This window comes from Symphalangus syndactylus, chromosome 7, assembly GCF_028878055.3.
Source record: "Symphalangus syndactylus isolate Jambi chromosome 7, NHGRI_mSymSyn1-v2.1_pri, whole genome shotgun sequence".
Taxonomy (NCBI): Eukaryota; Metazoa; Chordata; class Mammalia; order Primates; family Hylobatidae; genus Symphalangus; species Symphalangus syndactylus.
The window spans coordinates 137172731-137196608 of record NC_072429.2 but is presented as its reverse complement, the minus strand read 5'-3'; the positions used below and the strand labels follow the sequence as shown (position 1 = coordinate 137196608).

Below are 23878 nucleotides of genomic sequence, written 5' to 3'. Positions count from 1 at the left end.
CACCACCAGGACCTAAGTTTTAGCTCCATTTTGGATATATCTATTTCAGAGCACAGGAGAGCTACCACCTCTCCATTCTTAATTCTTTACTCTTACTAATGTGGCTTAAATTCTTGTTAACATTTTTGCCATCTTTGCTACGCTGACATGTATTTAACCTCCTGTTGTTCAAGCCCTAGGGATATATCTGTGATTCTTAGGAACCTGTGTCTGACTGGATTCAAAGCAATATTGAGCAGTAACTCAGAAACAACTGTGAATCAGGAAGACCTGGTCCAAGATTACATTTTTGCCTTGTGGCTTTAATTAACTCTTGTTGGCTTTACTTCCTTTTCTACAAACAGAATAATGCCAATAAATACCTCCTGTGATTGCCATACAGAGTAAAGGGAAAAGTACCATGTTCAGTTCGTAATAAGCTCTCAATAAATTGTAGCCTGAATTAAAAAGAATGTAAATGTTAACACCTTGCTGAGATTCATGGCGTAGACCCTTCACCCTCTCCCCAGCAGGTTTCTTTCTGGTACCAGGGGACCATTATTCATATTCAATCTATGGAGTCACCCTGAGCTCTAATAATTTAGCTGGCTGTTTCACTTGGCCTTTGTTTGCACACAAGGAACAAGGGTTTCAAGGAAGCAAAGCCCGTTGTGTTGGGTCTTAAGAGGCTGCTCCCTTCATCTCGCCCTTTCTGTGCTTCATTTCCTTATCTATGGATGGAGGGCAAGCATTTCCTCTCTGTTCTTCTCGTGAAAGATGCTCCTCCTGGGTTTCCCTTGTGGTCTGCTTCACAGAAATTTGCACAGCCCAAATGACTGGTTCTCAGGATTTGAGATTAGTGCTGGGTCCTCCTGGGGGTGAACATGGCCCCAGGTTTTATTTAGGCAACAACCAATCTTCTTTTAATCACCAAAGATGCTGTTGGGTCGTGTGCCAGTTGGTTTAATCTCTTAGACTCAGATACATGTCAATTACAAAATACTGGAGCAGACATTGGGGAATCCTTGATGAAACTAGTCAGACTATTTAAGCATTGTGCTTTGGGAGTCATTCATTCTTTTGTTCGTTCAGTCAGTCATTTGTTCATTTTAATTCATATTTATATTATCAATACCTGCCAGATACTAGGCTAGGTATTGGGACTATAAAGATGCATTAGTCATAGTCCCTTAAGAGGTAGGAATCTGTTAGAAAACACAGGCTCACACAGTCAGTGCAGCATTATGAGGAGAGCACTGGACATCTGGACATCTGTGGGGGAAATAAAGAAGTGAAAAAAGTAGGAGGCTTCAATGTTGAAGAGTCTTTAAAAGCTAGTCTGGGCTTCTTATCCATCACTGACACATGAATTTGATGTCCGTGACAGTGGAGCATGTCACCAGATCTGTTGTGTAGCAGCTGTGTGATATCTAGTGATACCTGTGAGCCGTGGTTTTCTCATCTGCCAATGGTGGGAAAAATGATTTCTACCAGGCAGAGCATTTGCAGGATTGAATGAGATGATGTATGCACAGTGCTTGGCCCATGGAGAGGCTTAATACAGACATGCTAGGATGACAGCAGGGGCAACCCACCATTTCTCACATGAGCTCTCATGTTTGCCTTCTAGGTTAAGGGATGTGGCTGGGGCACCGATGGTCAGCAGCCGCACGCTTGGCCTGCACTTCCACCCCCGGAATGGTCTGCACCACCAGGTCCCGGTCATGTTTGACTATTTCCACCTGTCTGTCATCTCGGTGACCGTCCATGCTGCCCTGGTGGCTCTGCAGCAGCCCTTGATCAGGTATGAAGTTCGGAGGCAGCCCTGATATGTGGGAGCCACCTTCCATTGCAAGTGTGGTGGAAGGGCAGGGAGTTTTCCAGGAGAGATCAGCACACGCAAGGGGGTTTCCCTAAGGCTGCAGGTTTAAGCTTTGGGCCTCACTGAGGAGCATGCAAAAGAGGAAGGAGGAGGTCCCAAGGGGAGATTGGTGTGGAACCCTGAAGTTGAAAACCTGCAAACTATGGCTGACACCAGGAAGACTTGGAGTCTGGCTTCACATTTTTCTAACTGTGCCTTCTTTGAGAAGTCATCTAATGTTCCTGAGCCACATAATCCTCCACGACAGGAACACTAATGTGTGTCCCACCTACATAAGATTTTAGTGAATCTCAAATGAAGATGGTACCAGGCACATGTTAGGGGCTTCATTTTCTTTTTCTTCCCCAAGTGATTATTTGTTCAAATGTAGAAGGTCCATTCATTTGTTTATTTACTTATTTGAGGTGGAGTCTTGCTCTTATTGCCCAGGCTGGAGTGCAATGGCACCACCTCGGCTCGCTGCAACCTCTGGTTCCCGGGCTTAAGCAATTCTCCTACCTCAGCCTCCCGAGTAGCTGGGATTACAGGCACCTGCCACCACACCCAGCTAATTTTTGTATTTTTAGTAGAGACAGGGTTTCACCATGTTGGCAAGGCTGGTCTCAAACTCCTGACCTCAGGTGATCCACCCTCCTTGGCCTCTCAAAGTGCTGGGATTACAGGCGTGAGCCACCACACCCAGCCCATTCATATGGTTTGATTCTTCCCTTCAGCGACTTTTCCCAGAGCGTGTTCAAGATCGTGTGAATCACTGAGGTTCTGTGAATGCCCCAAGTAGAGGGACAGAACTGACAGCCTCTAGCATATTGTACCGTGCTCACCTGTCTTCATATCTACTCCCAGCATGGCCAGATAGGTGCATGAAATAATTTCAAAACATTACACATGCCCATGGGCAAAAGTCGCATATGTGCAATGTTTATGCATAGAATGTTGCAGCATGGTGTTTCCAAAAGGGATCTTTCCTAATTTCCCTTTTCTGAATGGCTTCTCTGTGCTGAGAGTTTAAGTGCATGTACAGGAAACTAGAATTTTCACTATGTTTGCCGTTCCTGTCCAGAAGCCCCTGTTCTTTGCTGGGTTCAGAGAGTAGGAAATTAGTTACCCATTCTGACCCATGCCACATGACCAGGAGCTGCTGCCCCTGGAGGTGTGATCCAGTGACCACGTGCATCTGCTGGGTTCCTTTCCTGGCTCTATTATTCTTTTATTCAATGGGTATTTACTGGGGGCCTGCTGTGCTCTAGGGGAAGTGTAAGGGAATATGCAGTACATTCTACTATGGAATATAAAAATACTTTGGAATAGATCTTTCCCTCAGTGAGTTCACAGTCCAATGAAGTGGGCCCATTCACATATATGAAATTATAATATGGTAAATGCTGTTGTGGTAGAGTTTGGTAGAAAATGTTACAAGATTCACAGTTATAGAAACAAAGGACAGCAGACGTGACCTTGGGAAGTGACAGGAGACATAGAATCCAGAAAGCAACAGACAGTACTATCATCCTGTGAAGAATATTCCCAAAGGATATTCCCTAGCTGCTAATGCACTCCAAGGCTGGGCAAGTCACATCCTCAACACAGAGTTAAGGGCATCATCTGTCTGCCCTCTGCGAGGTGAGGCTAGTGAGGTCAGGTCCTGGGATTAGCAGGCTGTCACTGTTGAAGATGAGGCAAAAGAAGGCGACAGACAGCCTGGGGTAGGAAAGGCAGAGCTTCCTGCAGTGGATTCTAGGGCACTAGGATCAAATTGTTCTTTCATCGGCTGGAGTCAAGACCATCTTATCATCTAGCCCTACCACTTACTTTTTGGGGATCCTTGGATAAGTCACCTAACTTTTCTAGCATCTGTTTCAACATATAAGTCAATGAATGAGTCAAAGGAATTTTCATTTATTTTACTTTTATTGTTTTATTTTTTTGAGACAGTGTCTCACTCTGTCTGTCACCCAGGCTAGAGTGCAGTGATGCAAATTCAGCTCACTGCAACCTCTGCCAACTGGGCTCAAGTGATCCTCCTGCCTCAGCTCCCCAAGTAGCTGGGACTACAGGCAGGAGCCACCATGCCTGGCTAATTTTTGTATTTTTTGTAGAGACAGGGTTTCACCAAGTTGCTCATACTGGTCTCAAATTCCTGAGGTCAAGCAATCCACCCGCCTCAGCCTCCCAAAGTACTAGGATTATAGGTGTGAGCCACTGCACCAAGCCGAAATTTTTAAAAAATGAGATGTGATACTAACCCGACAGGGATGATGAGGAGGTGCAATGGGATGAAGTATATAGTGCCGCATGTGGTGAAAACATGCTTGCTTCACGGTGGGTGTCACTAAGCTCTAGCCACTTCTAGAGAGGCCATGTCTGGAAGCTCTGAGATAAATCAAGTCTGGCATCATTAAAGTCTCAGAGTGTGGCAGAAACACATATAGACCAAACTCTAATTCTGAGCAATACCTGTTAAGCGAGGGATGTGGGAACCTAGTGTAGGGTAGGAATTAAAGGGATAGTTTTTAGGATTAGACAAACCCATGTTGCTCATCTGAGCCCCCTGCTTGTTAACTCTGTTAGCTTGAGCACGTGAGTTTCAGTTTCAGTACATACCAGAAAGCTTTTGGAAGGATTAAATGAGACAGCACATGTAAAACCCTTGGCCATTCATTCAGTCAATTATTATTTAGCACCTCCCATATTCCAAGCCCTCACCTAGGCCTCATGTCTAGCACATAATAAGCACTTAATGAATGGTATGTAATTGTTAGCATGGGAAAGAAGCAATTCTACTTCAGGGACACGAGAGAAATCTTTCTAGAAGAAAAAAAGCCTTTGTGCTACATCCAGAGGATAAGAGACTGTGACAGTGAAAAGTGAATTTGGGATGGTAAATTGGAGTTATAGTTTAATACAGTAATTAATGACACATTAAGGAATTGAGAATTTGTTTATTGTAGAAAAAGGAGGCACTGAAGGTTTTGAGCAGGAGAGTTACCTGGCAAGATCTATGTTTTGTAAAGACTCCAGCAGCTTTGAGTTGGTTTGACTAGAAGTTACATCAGATTGGAGGCTGGTTTGGTGATGCAAAGTGTTTATGCCAACTGAAAGGGCAGAGAGCAGGTGTATTAGTCTGTTCTCACTCTGCTATGAAGAAATAACTGACAGTGGGTAATGTATAAAGGAAAGAGGTTTAACTGACTCACAGTTCCACAGGGCTGGGGAGGCCTCAGGAAGCATACAGTCATGGTGGAAGTGGAAGTAAACATGTCCTTCTTCACATGGCAGCATCAAGGAGAAGTGCTGAGCAAAAGGTGAAAAGGCCCTTATAAAACCATCAGATCTTGTGAGCACTCACTCACTATCACAAGAACAGCATGGAGGTAACTGCCTTCATGATTCAGTTACCTCCCACCAGATCCCTCCCACCACATGTGGGGATTATGGGAACTACAATTCAAGATGAGCTTTGGGTAGAGACATAGCCAAACCATATCATTCCACCCTGATCCTTCCTAAATCTCATGTCCTTGCATTTCAAAACACAATCATGCCTTTCCAACAGTTCCCCACAGTCTTAATTCATTTCAGCATTAACCCAAAAGTCCAAGTCCAAAGTCTCATCTGAGACAAGGCCTATGAGCCTGCAAAATCAAAAGCAAGTTAGTTATTTCCTAGATACATTGGGGGTATAGGCACTGAGTAAATACATCTATTTCAAATGGGAGAAGTTGGCCAAAACAAAGGGGCTACAGGCCCCATTCAAGTCCACAATCTAATAAGGCAGTAATTAAATCTTAAAGCTCTGAAATAATCCCCTTTGACTCCATGTCTCACATCCAGGTCATGCCAATGCAAGAGGTGGGCTCCCATGGCCTTGGGTAGTTCTGCCCCTTGACTTTGCAGGGTACAGTCCCCTCTACTGGCTGCTTTCATGGGCTGATGTTGAGTTTGGCTTTTCCAGGCACATGGTGCAAGCTATTGGTGGATCTACCATTCTAGAGTCTGGGGGATGGTGGCCCTCTCCTCAAGCTCCATTAGGCAGTGTCCCAGTGGGGACTCTGTGTGGGGGTTCTGACCCTATATTTCCCTTCTGCACTGCCCTAGCAGAGATTCTCCATGAGGGTTCTGCTCCTGCAGCAAACTTCTGCCTGGACATCCAGGTGTTTCCATATAGCCTCTGAAATCTAGGCGGAGATTCCCAAACCTCAATTCTTGACTTCTCTGCATGTGCAGGCTCAACATCAAGTGCAGGCTGCCAAGGCTTGAGGCTTGCACCCTCTGAAGCCATGGGCTGAGCTATACCTTGGCCCCTTTTAGCCACAACTGGAGCAGCTGGAACACAGGGCACCAAGTCCCTAGGCTGTGCACAGCAAGGGGGCCCTGGTCCCCTTAAAACCATTCTTTCTTCCTGGGCCTCTGGGCCTGTGATGGGAGGGGCTTCCATGAAGGTCTCTGACATGCCCTAGAGACATTTTCCCCATTTCCTTGGTGATTAACATTGGATCCCTCATTACTTATGCAAATTTCTGCAGCAGGCTTGAGTTTCTTTCCAGAAAATGGATTTTTCTTTTCTATTGCATCATCAGGCTGCAAATTTTCCAAACTTTTATGCTCTGCTCCCTCTTGAAGGCTTTGCCGCTTAGAAATTTCTTCCGCCAGATACCCTAAATCATCTCTCTCAAGTTCAAAATTCCACAGATCTCTAGGGAAGGGGCAAAATGTTGCCAGTCTCTTTGCTAAAGCATATCAAGAATCATCTCTGTTCCAGTTCCCAAGAAGTTCCTAATCTCCATCTGAGACACCTCAGCCTGGACTTCATTGCCCATATCACTATCAGCAATTTGGTTAAAACCATTCAACATGTCTCTAGGAAGTTCCAAACTTTACCACATCTTCTTGTCTTCTGAGCCCTCCAAGTCTCTAGGAAATTCCAAACTTTCTCACATTTTCCTATCTTCTTCTGAGCCCTTCAAACTCTTCCAACCTCTGCCTGTTACTCAGTTCTAAAGTCACTCCCACGTTTTTGGGTGTCCTTATAGCAGCACTCCACTCTGTGTGGTACCAGTTTACTGTATTAGTCCATTCTTATGCTGCTATGAAGAAATACCCAAGATTGGGTAATTAATAAAGAAAAGAGGTTTAATTGACTCACAGTTCTGCGGGGCTGAGGTGGCCTCAGGAAATACAGTCATGGTGGAAGGGGAGGCAAACATGTCCTTCTTCACATGGCGGCAGCAAGGAGAAGTGCTGAGCAAATGGGGGAAAGCCCCTTATAAAACCATCAGATCTCATGAGAACTCACTCACTAGCAGGAGAATGGCATGGAGATGACCACCCCTATGATTCAATTACCTCTCACTGGGTCCCTCCCACAACATGTGGGTATTAGGAAAACTACAATTCAAGATGAGATTTGGATGGGGACACAATGAAACCATATCAGCACACTTCACTCCCATTTTATAATGGGGGCCCTGATACTGTTCTAATGAGAATTTGGGAATCTTAGAAATCTTAGTAAAATATTTAACCTTCCGACAGAAAGAGTCTTTTGTAAGTTTGTCTGCAGCAACTTGCTGGAGTGAAACACAGACAGAAATTCACAGTAAGGGCTAGCCTTCTCCAGAGATGGGGATAAAAATAGAACTGTCTTCTGTCCTCTGGATTTTGCAGGAAGAAGTTCTATCAGTTGGATCACAGCAGCTGGAAACAAAGGGAATCCTTTAAGCTTGTGGGAAATACCTGTCAAATAGGGCAAGCACTAGCTTTTCCAGAAAAGCAGTTTTTCGCAGCATCAGTTAAATACAATTATCACGGAATGGTGTGAAATTACCATTTAACCTCTAAAACCTCTTAGCCTTCACTAAAACAAGCTGAAGCAAAGAATCCAATTTTTAACCCCCAAATGGATATGATTGGATTTCACTTGAGGAATTCAGATCCACCAGAAAAGCTAATTAAGACCACCCGTAAGTAAACAACAAGTTATTTTAGTTATTAATTTGCAGTCTGTCCAGCGAATGTGCCAGGAGTATCCACATACACACTTTCTACTTTTCTTCTGGAATATTCCTTCTATCCATCTTATAGCTAAATTATAGAGTTGCTTCAACTTGCAATTCAAAACAAATCAGAACGATGATTCTATTTTATTATATGTGTGGTATTAGCAACAGATAGCTCCTAGCATTGATGGAAGCCTTGCTGCTTGCCAGACAGTATACTGGAAGCTGCCTCTGGCTTATCCCATGAGACCCCCACAACCACCACATGGCTAGGGTGCTGGTATCAAACCTTCTGACAGGGAGAAGCAGTGGTAGGGATATTAAAAACTTGCCTCAGGTCACACAGCCTTTAGGGAGTTGAACCCTGAGAGGCTGAGTTTATTGCCTCCTCACTGCTTGACCATACTCTGAGGATCATCTCTGGACACATTCTTTTCACCTCGTTTGCCTCATAAATTGCTCTCCTGCACACACTGGCCTGAGTTTTCCTGCACTGTATTACATCTATTGGTTTCCTTTGCTCTCTAGACAAATGTCTTTAAGGTGAAGGCTGTGCCTCAATCATCTTATCATCCTAGCGCCTAACCCACTGCCTGGCATATGATATGGGCCTAATAAATATTTGAATAAATGAATTAAACAGAAATATAATGCTAAATTTATTTTCCTGTCAATATTTTAAGCAGGAACCTGGATCTCTTGGATTAAGCCCTTCCGCAAATATTTCTTGAGCACCCATAGTGAAGATGATGAAGATGATGTCACTGGGGCTATTTATTGTCAAGACCCTCTTTGCCATCAGAGACTTTAAATTTTACTGAGGGACTAAAACATGCCTAGAATATAGTATCCACAATATGAGAAAACATCCATTAGAAAAGAAATTGAATAGAAGATATCTAAAAAAGAATATGAGTATAAGTAAACATTACTGTCGCATCAATTGATGAAAAATCAAACAGGTAAAGATAGAGGAAGATGATCCTAAACTCAAATATGATAAATTTAAATAATCACACATCTTTTCCTAATCTCCTTTGGTCCTGAAATTGATCATGCCATCACAATATGTCCATTAATCTTTGGATTGCAGAGCTGGGCAGGAACTGCACATTTGTGAGCTGAGCAGGTTATGGTCTTCCCAATTAGCGTTGACACAGTGAGTGCTTTCTGGCTTATGACAGTCTTTGACATTGTATTAGACTCTCATGCGGATCATGGAGGAAGATGTTTTATGCTTTTCCACAGAAGAAAAGAGGTCCAAGGAGGGGGGAGGGGGTAGAAGGAGCAGAGACAGGACTCAGACCTTGTCCGGTCAGAGTTGCCCCTGAAAATTCCGGAGCCCGTGCCACCTTCCCCTCCAGTGATATAAGCTTGGAGCTCGGCTTCAGTGTTCCTTACAGGTATGTTGTTGGCATTTAGGGTGGGCATTTACATGCACACATTGTAGGATGTGTATCATCTTTGACTTTCAAGCTTATGTGCCAGTTGTACCCTCTTTATCATCAAGACATCCGCAAATGTCACATGCAAACACCCCCTAGGGGGTGAACTACTACTAAATAAATTATCCCAAAGGCTTCACAGGAACACCCCTCAAAGGGGCTGAGTTAATGGCAACATCACTGTCTTTACCTCCTTTTTCACCCTTTCAATTATCTTTTGTTTAGTTTTACTCGTCCAGGAAGAGGCTCCTGGCTCGGTAAAGGTGGCCCAGACACCGGACAAGAACAGTCTATCATTTCTCTGGAAAACTTGGTCTTTGGAGCTGTATACTGCAAGCCGACTTCCTCAGAGGTAAGGCCTACATGGGGCAGTTGCTTCAAAACTTTCAAACTTGACTTTGCAGAGTGTATGTTCTATGAGATTCATGCTTCTTTGAAACATCCCCTTCAGAGATTTTTGCTAGTTTGACCCTTCCTTTCACCATCTTCCCACCCCTTGTTTTTATCACTATAAGCTCTATCAGACATATTTCTAAGGCCAAGCCCTGGAATAGATACAGGGAATATGGTCTTCCTATGATACTTCTTATATGTGGTCTCTTGGAAGAATACGGTTCTCTGTAGGTCAGGAGGCTGTGCTGTGAGGGGGCCACTCAGACTATGTGATAACATTGAAAGCCATGCCTGGTTTCAAAACCTGGCTTCCACTTTCGTTTGTGCACTCTCTGAACATCAGTTTTCCCACCTGTAGAGTGGGCTCCCCAATAGCTAATAATCTCATGGAGTGTTATATGTACCAAATGTTGTAATAAATGTAAAGTTCCTAGCCTGGTACCCAATACTCACTAGCCGCTGACTAAATACTAAATATGCATATCCTGTCCTTCCCCTTGTCCTGTTATCCTAGGAAACATGCCCTACTCTTCTGTAATGTGCAGGGCTTTAACCACACAGAGTATGATTCTGCTCATATTTCTCCCGAGCCAGTATGTGCTGTGTTTTTATTAGTGGCCTACTCATAAATAACCAGCCTGTATTATTCAGGGTTCTCCAGAGAAACAGGACCAATACAGCCAATAGAACACACACACGCATACACACACACACGCACACACACACACACACAAAGAGATTTATCATAAGTAATTGACTCACATGATTTTGGAGGCTGAGAAGCCCCTAAATCTTCAGTCAGCAAGCTGGAGACCCAAGAGTGCAGATGGTATCACTCCAGTCCAAGGCGAAAGGCCTCAGAACCAGGAAAGCTAGTGTTATAAGGCCCATTGCAAGTCTAAGTCCAAAGGCGGGAGAAAACTGATGTCCCAGATCAAAGACAATAAACAAGACAGACAGTTTTCTCTCACTCAGTCCGTTTGTCCTATTCAGGCCCTCAATGGATTGGATAAGGCCTATTCATGTTGGAGAGGGCTATCTGCTTTATTCAACTGACCAGTTCATCCAGACATACCCTCACAGGCTTACCCAGAATAATGTTCAACCAAACATCTGGGCACCTTGTGGCCCACGTAAGTTGACACATAAAAGTAACTGTCACGTTAATAGTAACTATCACTACTAATTTCTGAGTAGCCCATATTATAAGTGTGAGAAACTGTCCATGCCCAGTCAGCCCCCCAAAAGAGGTGCTCTATCCTCCTATACAGTCAGGCTCTGTGCACAGACTGTTCAGAATATTAGGTAATGCACTCAGCTGGCTCTTCTGTGATGTCATCTTTGCTAGCTCTGAGACCCAGCCAGGAGGTCTGATGGCAAAAGCTGCCCAAGTCATATCTTCTTCTGGTCCAAGCTGCTGTGTCACATGATTTTATGGTCCTGAGAAGCGAAGAAAAGAGTTGTCAAGAACCTGCTGAGGGGACCTGAAGCCAGAATGGGGTTCTGTGCCATGGAAGGAGCAGATTTTAGAGCCAAATAAGACCAGTTCCAGGGTAGACTCCAGTGACTTGTAGATGCAGAACTTCAGTCAACCACTGAGCTTCTCAGAACCTGACGTCCTTAGCACTGACGCAGGGCCCAGCAGATAGGAACTGAATGAGTAAGAAAGCGAGTGGAAAGCAGTGAGCCCTGTAGCATGTCGTTGGACTATCCGTGCTGTGCGTCCTTTGCTATAGGACCATCACTGAGGCAAAGCTCCCCATGGTCGGCTGAAGCCTTTGCTGTGACTACATCACAGTTCAGCTTCTCCCTTTGTCCACTCTTCCTTCTTTCAGCCCCCACATGGGCTGGCACCTACAGTTTCAGTGGACCCCATGTGGAGACTGAAGACTCTCAGAGGCAGGGCTGGCCCTCAGAGCCTCAGTAGATCTACTGCCTGAAAATCTTCCACTCAAACTCTGTTTTCCAGGGAGTGTGGCCTGGGGCGTTAGGGAATGTCAATGGTCACAGATCAATTCAAAACACTTTCAACACTCATCTCCCAAGCCAAGGGCTTTTGCTGAGGCTGCCACAGGAACTTATGAAGATGATTATGAGAAGGTTTCTGTCCTGAAGGACTCTGATGTGCAACTCCCTGTACACACTCCAAGACTTTGTCAGGTGCCACCACTAATATGAAAGTACTCTCTGATTTCTTAAAAAGAAATACTTTCTCTTCAATTCTGTAGGCATTTCTGTCCCTCCTCCACTGGGCTCTGAGTGGCTGGGAATAGAAACCACCTCATTCAGCTCCCCATCCCTAGGGCCAGCACCATGCCTGCCATACTCAGTGCTCAATAAAAGTGTGGGGAATGAATGATACAAATGTGTGAATCATATTCATGTAGGAAGCTGAGCAGCAAGGCACTGAGGCCACACAGACTATTCATTGCTTCACATGGCAGGAGCCAGTAACCAAATGGGAGGCAGCTGTGGAGTGAGGGGCATCTCTGCTGACGTGTGCGTGCCCAGCTCAGCACGTTAGACCTGGTATGGTGTGGGATGGAATGGCACACATGATAGACCATTTCAGTCCACCGGACTCTGTTACAGATGACACATCTGAGCATGGCCCAGACAAATTTCTATCTCTGAGACTGTTACGATGCGGTAGAAAGCAGACTCTGGTTACAAATGCCTCCTGTGATAAATGCGATGTGGCTTTGGGGGAACTCATTCACTCTTGTGGAAACTTGGTTTTCTTTTCTTTTTTTTTTTATACTTTAAGTTCTAGGGCACATGTGCACAACGTGCAGGTTTGTTACATATGTATACATGTGCCATGTTGGTGTGCTACACCCATTAACTCGTCATTTACATTAGTTATATCTCCTAATGCTATCCCGCCCCCCTTCCCCCACCCCATGGCAGGCCCCGGTGTGTGATGTTCCCCGCCCTGTGTCCAAATGTTCTCATTGTTGAATTCCCACCTATGAGTGAGAACATGCGGTGTTTGGTTTTTTTGTCCTTGCGATAGTTTGCTGAGAATGATGTTTTCCAGCTTCAGCCACGTCCCTACAAAGAACATGAACTCATCCTTTTTTATGGCTGCATAGTATTCCATGGTGTATGTGTTCCACAATTTCTTAATCCAGTCTATCATTGATGGACATTTGGATTGGTTTCAAGTCTTTACTATTGTGAATAGTGCCACAATAAACATACGTGTGCATGTGTCTTTATAGCAGCATGATTTATAATCCTTTGGGTATCTACCTAGTAATGGGATGGCTGGGTCAAATGGTATTTCTAGTTCTAGATCCTTGAGGAATCGCCACACTGTCTTCCACAAATGTTGAACTAGTTAAACTAAAGAGCTTCTGCACAGCAAAAGAAACTACCATCACAGTGAACAGGCAACCTACAGAATGGGAGAAAATTTTTGCCATCTACTCATCTGACAAAGGGCTAATATCCAGAATTTACAAAGAACTCAAACAAATTTACAAGAAAAAAACAACCCCATCCACAAGTGGATGAAGGATATGAACAGACAGTTCTCAAAAGAAGACATTTATGCAGCCAACAGACACATGAAAAAATGCTCATCATCACTGGCCATCAGAGAAATGCAAATCAAAACCACAATGAGATACCATCTCACACCAGTTAGAATGGCCATCATTAAAAAGTCAGGAAACAACAGGTGCTGGAGAGGATGTGGAGAAATAGGAACACTTTTACACTGTTGGTGGGACTGGGAAACTTAGTTTTCTTAACTGTAAAATGGGATCACATCTACCTTCTAGGGAGGATTTCAGAAGTTAATGTGTGTAAAAACATCTCAGAAATAGACTTAGGCCCATGATACAGTATAGCATTTTCTTTTTATTTCTCTTCTTGGCTGTTTTTGGGGATGTGTGTCAAAGCAGACATCCCTGTCTTTGACCAGACTCAGATAAAATGGTTTATTTGTGAGTGCTTAGCTTTGAACTTGCTCATGGAGTTTGGCTCAATGGGTTATTTTCAGAACTTGATTCTTTTCCTGTGCATTTTCCATTTGGGTCCCATCCAATTATGCAGATTCAGTGCTGTGCACCCACCCTGTGCCTTCCCACCAGACAAGTGCTGCCAAGCAAAGAATAAAATCCACTCCCTCCACCTCCCCTGGGAGCTTTGTATCCAAATCCCTGAGAAGCCCAGCGCATTAACAAATAACATTGGAATCCGCACAGATTGTAGCATCAGCTGGAAGGATTAGAGAACAGGTGTTTCCTTCAAAATAAGCCTTTCCTTGCAGAGACATTTGCAAGACTGGAGTTTCATAGCAAAATGAGCTGATTGGCGTAAAAAATCACAGGGAGGTGAGGGTTGCTGAGACAGGCCATGTCTCTTTCTCATTAGCCCCGGCCCTCTGCCCTCGTGGCCTCTGTTCTTTCCTGCTGCACCTTTGACATCTAGATATTCCACATTTAGAGTTGGTGGAGCAAGCGCTTATGTTCCCTCTGCATCTGAAACCAGCAGCTTCACACTAGGGGAATTATTTACCCTCTTTGACTCTTGGCTTATCAGTCAAAGGAGATACTAATGCCTGGCTCACAGGGTTGCTGAGAGGATTAAATGAAATAAGCTTACAAAGGCCCTGAGCATACAGCCTGACACAAACATGCCCAATAAAAACCTCCTGCTGATATTTTTTTCTGTGATTTGTCCACGTAATTAAATGTTACTGCAAGAACTCCAATGCAGCCTTGTGGTGAGACATTGAGTGAAGAGTCTGCCACGTGGTTTTCCTCAGTGCCAACCTGCTGTGTGACCTTGGGCCAGGCACCTACCCTTTCTGGGTCTCAGTTTCTCAAGGTATAGAGAGATAATTGGATATGATCATCCCAGAGGCCTCCTTTAGCCTTTTGTGTGCTGCTTTTACTGTGAGATCCCTGACACTGCCTGGTCCAGTTGGGGGCAGTTGGCACATGCTCGATGTGTTAGCTTCTCCCGAGTAACAGAACCATTAAGTTGTATATGTGTGTGTGTGAATGTGTGTGTGTGTATATTTTAAGATTTTAAGAAATTGGGTCACGCACTTGTGGAGCCTGGCAAGTCTGAAGTCTACAGGGTAGGCTGGCAGGTTGGAGACCCAGGGAAGAGTTGCCATCCAAGTTGAATGCAGTCTGCTGGCAGAATTTCTTTTTCTTTGGGGAAAGTCAGTCTTTTTCTACTGAAAGGTCTTCAACTGACTGAACAGGGCCCACCCGTACGACTGAGGGTTATCTGCTTTACTCAAAGTCTAATGATTTAAATATTAATGTCCTTTAAAAGATGCCTTCACAGAAACATCTGTAATGTTGGACCAAATACCTGGGTTTTGTGAACTGGCCAGGTTGAGACATAAATAGCCATCACAGCTGATGAATACTCAGGCTCTGACAGACGGTCATTAAAGATCAAGGATTCAGGCTGGGCACTGTGGCTCATGCCTGTAGTGCCAGCACTTTGGGAGGCTGAGGCTGGCAGATCACCAAAGGTCAGGAGTTCAAGACCAGCCTGGCCAACATGGAGAAACCCCGTCTCTATTAAAAATACAAAAATTAGTTGGGTGTGTTGGCAGGCATCTGTAATCCCAGCTACTGAGGAGGTTGAGGCAGAAGAATCACTTGAATCCTGGAGGCGGAGGTTGCGGTGAGCCAAGATTGTACCACTGCACTCCAGCCTGGGTGACAGAGTAAACCTCTGTCTCCAAAAAAAAAAAAAAAAAAAAAGGATCCAGTTACTCAGAGTGAGGTGCACCCTGTTCTTCCCCGAGGAGGGCTGCACACCGCTTTTCTTCTCACTGACATAAGGAGGGCTGTTCCGTCATCCAAGGGAGGAATGGCAGCCTAGTGGGGAGACACGGACTTTAGGGAGATTTCTTTGTCTTCAGATCTCCATTTCCTTGGGCAGGGGCTTTAGTACATGTGCTCATTTATTCATCTCTCAGCCATTTATTCAGCCCCTACTGTGTGCTAGGATCTGTGAGCTGAAGGAACTAAGACAACGAATAAAACTCAGTGCCAACCCTTAATGGATCCTGTGATCCATTCACCATGTTGTACATGAAACAATGGAATAATTAAAAATTACACATTTCACAATAGTGTGAAAAGTGTGTTATTGATCATTTCAAATCACATTTTTGAACATCTACTTTACATCAAATATGCTGGTAAGCCACTTATGTGCACGGACTCCTTCAATTCACACAATGGCCCTTTCATGTTTCCTTTTACAAATGAAGACATTGAGACTGGGAGAGGTTAAGTATGTCACTGCTGCCACACAGCTGAGCAGGGACCAAGCTGGAGTTTTAAATCAGTGAGCCTGATGCCATCTCCTCATCCCCATTATTAACCATGACGTGAATGTTTAAACAAAGAAGGTTGTGATGCCTTTTGTCCTTCTTTGGAAGGACATGATAATATTCTAGTGTGTATGTGGGGATGTGTGTGTGTGTGTGTATGTGTGTGTTCTTTATCCATTTATTCACTGATGGACATTTAAGTTGTTTCCATGTTTTGGCTTTTGTGAATAATGCGCCAATGAACGTGGGAGTGCCAGTTTCTCTTGGAAATCCTGATTTCAAATATTTTGGATATATATCCAGAAGTGGGACTCTAGACTCTAAGCTCCACCAGAGCAGGGTGGGTTTCTGATTTATTTACCTATGTATGCCTGGCACGTGACATACGACCACGAAGCCTTTGTTGAGTAAATGAGTGTTGGATGCCTTGGAATCTGAGAACATCTGAACGCAGAACAAAAGAACTTATAGATAGAGTGTCAGGCATTTGACTTTCCCAACAGACCTGTTTCCAGCCTACACATTGAGCCTCCCAGTTCCTTGGCTCACCCGCAGAGATCATAGGTTCGGCCTTGCAGTGGGGAGCACCTTTCTCTGAGATGAGTGTGCTGGCCAACAAAGTGAAATCCTGCTTCCTTTGTTTTACTTAGAAGATGGTTTCCCAGACAGAGGAATGCATGTCATTGAGAAAACGTACAAGGTTGCCACTCTGAAGCTGTCTTTAAGTCGAATTACAGAGAATCGTAGAACACTATCTTCCTCAGAGTGGATAATGCTCACACTGGACAAGAGGATGTGCTTAGCTTTATAAGTCTCCTTCCATGCCGAGCCTTGTGCCATGACAGCCCCTTCTCCTCTGATGGGAGGTGTGTGTCTGGCAGGGCAGGGTGGGGAGGGGGAAACTGAGGCACAGAGCTGCCTCTCAGTCAGAAATCTTATTTCTCCTAAGTAGGCTCTTCTTTTTATTCTCTTATACCCATTTCTATTGGATTCTTTGCACTTTGCCCTTGCTTTGAATATGCCCTTGCTTGTTATTGTGAACACCCTGATATTCTTTTCATGAGGATGTAGAGTCACATATGTAAGACACAGACGTGCATAATTATCATTAAACGTGTCATTATGTTGTCTCTGGACAGGACATCTCTTTGAGCAGAGATACTGCCATTGGTTTATTCACTAATCAAACATTAATCAAGCATTAACTCTGTCTCAGGCACTGTGCAAGGGGTTTGTGATGCTGCAATGGAAATGACAGTCTTCATCCCAGCCTGGTGTAGCATCTTCATTTCTAGAGCCCTTGGTGCCCATTAATTTCTGACACATTGTGGGTGCTCAGTTAGTGCTGAATCAATAAGTGAGGTGAGGAGATAGAGACTTATATCTTCTTATATCTACGATGAATGGCCACTATAGATGTAGCCATCAGACATAGTAGGCACAGTGGCTAGGGTCTGCAGTACTTTCTAAGGACCAAAGGAATGTTTTGATTTCTTTTAAAATCAGAAAAAAATAAGGAGTATGGTCCAGTCTGAATTCTCGTCACCCTTATACAAACAGGTGCAAAAATATAATTTTAAATACCTGTTTTATGGATGAAGGAGGCCTATGAAGGCAAAGGTGCCTGGGGCCCACAAAAGTCATAATTCAGCTCTGAGAGCAATTAATATTATCCCTCATTATTGTCTCCTGATTATAGACATAGAAAAATTGAGCCCAGTGAGCCTAGAGGACTTCCCCAAGGCCTGAAGATGTGAACCTAGAACTCATTCCTCTCTGGCCCCAGGCTTTGCTAACACTCATTGCAGCAGCAAGTCTGCCTGCCTGCACACGGAGTGTGCCACAAGGACGTTTGTACACCGATGAAGTAGCTGAATGCAAGAGGTGCCGCTGTTTGACATTTGTGAATAATATGCTTTAAGGTTAACTACCTAGAGAAGGACCAAAGTTACCAGAAAAAAAAATGTTTTTCAGGTTCATCCCCATGGTTACATGTGGCAGGATTTCATTCTTTATTAAGACAGAATAATATTCTAGTGTGTATGTGTATACAGATATGTTTTTCTTCGTCCATTCATTCATTGATAGACATGTAGGTTGTTTCCATATCTTAGCTATTGTGAATGATGCTGCAGTGAACAAGGGAGTGCAGATTTCTCTTGGAGATTCTGATTTCAAATGTGTTGGATATATATTCAGAAATGGGATTTCTGGATCACATAATAATTATATTTTTAGCATTTTGAGAAGCCACCATATTGTTTTTCATAGTGGCTGCACTATTCTACATTCCTATCAATGTTGTACAACGATTCAAATTTCTCCATGTTCTTGTCAATACTTATCTTTTATACTGTTGTCAACACTTGTCTTTTTTTTACAAGATAAGTGTTGACAAGTTTAATTTGTTTGAGTCTTTTAATGTAAAAGTCAGCAATATTGCTTGCTTATACACCATCCTTTTTATTACTAAAAATTGCCTTGTTCCATGTCATCAGCCTTCTGATACCTTGCTCCTTACCGGTATTTCTGGGCATGGTGAGAGATGTCATGTGGTGACAATGAGGTATGAAGTGATATCTCATTTTGTTTTTTAATTGCATTTCCTTAATAATTAGTGATGCAGAGTATCATTTCATATGCCCATTTGCCATTTGTATGTCTTCTTTGGATAAATGACTGTTCAAGTCCTTTGCCAATTTTAAAAATCAAGTTTATTTATTTATTTATTTTTGTTGTTGTTGTTGTTGAATTGTAGGAGTTCCTTATGTATTTTGGATATTAACCCCTTATTGGATATGTGGTTTGCAAATATTTTTCTTCCGTTCTGCAGGTTGCATTTTCACTCTGTTGATTGTTTCCTTTGCAGTGCAGATACTTTTTAGTTTTGTGTAGTCCTGCTCATCTATTTTTGCTTTCCTTGCTGTTCATTTGGTGTCATATCCAAGAAATCATTGCCAAGATTAATGTCATGAAGCATTCCCCTTATGTTTTCTTCTAGGAGTTTTACAGTTTTGGGTCTGACGTTTAAGTGTTTAACCCATTTGAGTTGATTGTTGTATATGGTGTAAGATATTGGTCCAATGTCATTCTTTTATGCATGGATATCCAGTTTTCCCATCATCATTTGTTGCGGAGACAGCCATTTTCCCATTGTGTGCTCTTAATACCTTATCCAAGATCAGTTGACTGTATATGAGTTGGGTTATTTCTTAGTTTTCTATTATTATGTTAAAACCACTTTATTGAGGTATGAGTGGCATAAAATCTGTACATATTTAGAGTCTACAATTTGGTGAGTTTGGATGGGCTTGCAATTTGATTCAGTTGGTCTATATATCTGCTTTTATGCCATTACCATACTGTTTTAATTACTATAGCTCTGCAATATATTTTGAAATCAGGACGTGTGATGCCTGCAGCTTTGTACTTCTTTCTCAAGTTTGCTTTGGCTATTTGAGATCATTTGTAATTCCATATGAATTTTAGGACTATGCTCAGTGACATCAACTAGTCACAGAACAACAAATACTACAGGATTCCACTCATATGAGGTATCTAATATAGTCAAGCTCGTAGAAAAAGATAGTATAATAGTGGTTGACAGTGGTGAGGGGGGAAAGTGGGAGGTTGCTGTTCAATGGGTATAAAATTTTAGTTATATGGGATGGATAAATTCTAGATATCTGCTGTAAAACATTGTGCCTATATTAAAAATACTGTATTGAACACTTACAATTTTGTTAAGAGGATAGATTTCAAATTAAAAGTTTTTACTAGAATTTTTAAAAATGAAATAAGTTACCAAGAAAACATAAAAACACGTTATTTAAAGGAAAAAGTTTTATAGTTAAAAAACTGTATTTCATAACTTCTATTTTAAGAATTAATACAAAATTTTAAAATTTATCTTTTAAATGTTTGCTTGATTTAATAAAATCCTGCAAGATAAATACACGTTGCTATACCATACACACACTAAGGGGGGCTTTGAGTAAATGGTGCAATACATCAATCTGCATATGAATCCAACATATTTCCACAGGTCATTTTCATGAATCATATAAATCAATAAAAATGGTTCTTTAATGCAAAGGTCTACAGTATTGCTAAATTATACACTACCGTTTTTTATGACTGAAAATTGCCTTGTTCCGCATTGTCTGCCTTCTGAAGCCTTGCTCCACACCAGTATTTCTGGGCATGATGGAGATGAGGCACTGGAATTCCTTCCCAGACAGTCCGGGACTCCCCAACTGTGTCCTTGGTGCCCAGCATGGCTCACGGTGCATGACAGACATGAAAGTAGATACATACTGAGTGAGTACAAGGTGACAGAGCAGCAGGGCATAGAGCAAGAATAGTGGCCTTGGAGTAAGGAAACATGGTAGGGCTAAGCTTGGGTTTTCCCATGGATTAACGCGAGAGCTTGAGTGAGCCGTTTAACCATTCGGATCCTCTGTTTCTTCTTCTTTTCTTAATGGGAGGATGAAATCTTCTTAACCTATAAGATTTGTCTGGGACTCAGGGAGGGTAAGGTATTTCCCCGCTGGGGAATCCCTTTCTCCCCACCCTCTTTTTTCTCCTTTCCCCATTCTCCCACCCAGGGATGCTGTGATGGTGACATTACAAACCCATGGATCTTGTAACATAAGTATGTCAGGTAAATGTAGTAAGTGTTTATTTATGTTTGGCTCTCTGCTAGATATTTTTAATATGCCTCCTCACACCTTCTTGAATATATTCACATTATATAGTTGAAGAAACTACAGCTCTAATAACTTAAGCAAATTGGCCAGGATCAGACAGCTGATTCCTGGCAGGGCTGGATGTGACTCCAGATCTGACTGTCCAACACTTGTCTTTTGTCCACTTTGAGTCACTTTTCACCTGTTCACCTCCTCTCATATTCCTGGTAAGTTGGAAGCCATATCTGTCACATTCTGTACCTAGCACGGAGTCATCAGAAATAAGTGTCTCCTTAATAAAAAGTTATGTTAGTGTTTCCTCTTTTTTGCATTTAGTGAAGCTGAGTCTAAGCCATTTATTGTGCACTCATGTGACGTGGAAAATGGTTATGTTAAACCCCTCAGGTGTGAGGATGAGTGTAATGGTGGTAAACAAGTCTGCCTGGTCCCTACTCTCATGGAGTTTACAAATTAGCTATTTAAAAAAATCTTGAGGACCGGAGCGGTGGCTCACGCCTGTAATCCCAGCACTTTGGGAGGTTGAGGTAGGCAAATTGCTTGAGTTCAGGAGTTTGAGACCAGCCTGGCCAACATGACAAAACCCTGTCTCTACTAAAAGTATTAAAGTTAGCTGGGTGTGGTAGCATGCACCTGTAGTCCCTGGGAGGCTGAGGCAGGAGAATTGCTTGAATCTTGTAGGCGGAGGTTGCAGTGAGCTGAGATTGCACCACTACACTCCAGTCTGGGTGACAGAGCAAGACTCCATCTCAAAATGAATACATACATAAATAAATATAAAACAAAATAAAAATAAATTAGAAATTCTTGAAAAAGTAACTTCACGTAACCTGCACATGAAAAGCCAAGCAACAAAGCAGATTTTAAAACTTTGAATGTGTTTACTAGGAGAACAGAAACAGATAGATTGACAGCCTAATCAGTTTTTTAAAGAAAATTATATTGTCAAAGAAACTACCAACTTGGACTCCAAGAATGTTTGACTCTTTAAGACTGTTATCAACCCTTTGGCCTCTGATGCTATAGGGCAAGAGGTAGGCTTTAAAAAGCTTATAGTCCCCAAGGTGTCATGTTCCCACTGTCTACCTCAGAACAGTCCAAGAAGAATAAGAATAATGGTGAACAGCCTCCTAGGAGGAGACTCAGCGGGCACAGCTTACGTGAGTCCAGGGGCATGGAACAAGGAATTCCAACCAGTAGCAGAATTTGTGTCTAACCATGAGTCCATTCCCAGCTCCAGCTAGAGGGCTTTCAATTTGCCTTCCCAGCAGCATTTGAGAACTACTGTAGACCCATGGCTGCTATGAGTGAGGCTTTTCTTCATTCCTCCTAATGGGAGTGATTTTGTCAGTTATCCTCTTATTTTTCTAGTATTGTACATTCTGAAGGGTAGTGAATTTATATGTCCAGGTCTTCGGTTGTTGGACGTAAAAGAGTCACATCCAGACCTAATGCCAACCCAGCACCCATCACTCAGGGATTCTGCAGTTTCAGTATGAATCTGGGACTTCATGAGCCTAGGACTGTTCCCCCTGAATGTGGTTACTCTAGGTGTGGAAAGAAGAGTGAAATAGATTGTGGCTAATCAGAATGACCGTGGTGGCAGAGGTTGGCTGGATTCCCATTTCATCTTTACATGCACAACTGAAGACCCATTTTTGAGCCTTTCTTGTAGTTGGTTTGGGGTCATGTGTCTGGACTCTAGCCAGTGGATACGTATCTCATCCCTGAAAAATATTTTATGTGCTACTCTCCACCCCCTTCTGTGGTGCCTTTGGAAGGTGATATGGTTTGGCTCTGTGTCCACACCCGAATCTCACTTTGAATTGTAATAATCCCAGAGTGTCAAGGGCAGGTCCAGGTGGAGATAATTGAACCATGGGGGTGGCTTCCTCCATGCTGTTCTTATGATAGTGACAGTGCTCACAAGAGCTGATGGTTTTATAAGGGTCTTCCCCATTCTCTCGGCACTCATTCTCTCTCCTGTCGCCCTGAGAAGAGATGCCATTTGCCATGATTGTAAGTTTCTTGAGGCCTCCCCAGCCATGTGAAACTGGGAGTCAATTAAACCTCTTTCCTTTCTCAATTACCCAGTCTCGGGCAGTTCTTTATAGCAGCGTGAGAACAGACTAATACAGAAGTTGTGTGTTAAAGGTGGCAGCATCACAAAATGGAAGGGCTGAAACAGTGACTCCCTGCTTTTTGTAAAACTGCCCACCAAGGCTGCCTTTTCCACAGTGATAACTCAGCTTTTGTGTTGTTACACACTGAGAGTTTAGGGTCGTTTGTTACTTCAGCACTGTCTAACCTACTGTGACTATAACTATGGGTCTCTGGGGAAAGGCGCCCTAGATGAAAGGACCATATTTATTGAAGGCTGGGAGTCTGATGTGCAAGACATCATTAAGATCTGTGTTATGGTCTTGAGATTGTGTCTGCTTTGTGAGCTTTAATGGGAGATGGGTCAGATCATAGAAGGTGTCCAATGCCACGCCCAAACACCCTTGGAGATGATTCCTTCAGACTCAGGTTCTAGCAGGCCCCATGAAGAAGGTGCCAAAGAGTAGGACACAGCAGAGGCAGTGCATGGAGGGAAGATGCAATGGTGTAAACCTCATAAAACTCCTTAAATGACTGCTCCTAGTAATGAAGACAGCCAGAAACTGACCAAACAGCATTGTGCTGACAGCATTGCTGATTTCCATGTGAGTGTGGTGTACACATGCACACACACACACACACGTGTGAGTGTTCATATAGGGAAACACGGGTGCTGTGCAGGAGGCATAAAGCAGTCAACACAAAAGCAGCTGTGCTCTGTTTGGAACCCAATCAGCAGACTAACAGGATACTTCACACCTATTTACTGGGATGTCCCTGCTTCTCTGTCCTCAGTCTGAAATTGTAGCTGGCCCAGGAAGAATAGATGCTGCAGCTGGATGGCTGGAGAAGATCCTGGGACCCAGGGGGGCATCAGGGCCTTGTGCTGCATTGCAGGCAGCATTTGCAAGCCTTGCTGTCCTTTTCCTGTCTTCCTCCTTTTCCTAAGTCCCATGCTGGCCTGATGATACTGCTTGAGGTTTAAGAGGAAGAAAAGTCAATTCCGAAGAGCAACCAGAAGTTGTGGGGTATATGACATACACTCCCAGTAAGCCAGCTCA

At 43.3% G+C, this 23878-nt stretch overlaps 1 protein-coding gene across 9 annotated transcripts in view; it reads left to right on the top strand.

The window, feature by feature from the left end:
* Positions 1–23878, top strand: part of FAM135B (family with sequence similarity 135 member B) — a 449831-nt gene that overhangs the window by 328239 nt on the left and 97714 nt on the right. For 7 of the 9 annotated variants that reach the window (XM_055287340.2, XM_055287337.2, XM_055287336.1 and 4 more), the window contains 3 exons: positions 1610–1783; positions 8951–9016; positions 9528–9654. In XM_055287340.2, coding sequence (XP_055143315.1) covers positions 1610–1783; positions 8951–9016; positions 9528–9654 — 367 coding nt within the window. Of the gene's footprint in view, positions 1–1609; positions 1784–8950; positions 9017–9050; positions 9261–9527; positions 9655–23878 lie in introns of those variants that run through there. The other 2 variants (XM_055287341.1, XM_055287343.2) reach the window with 2 other exon arrangements.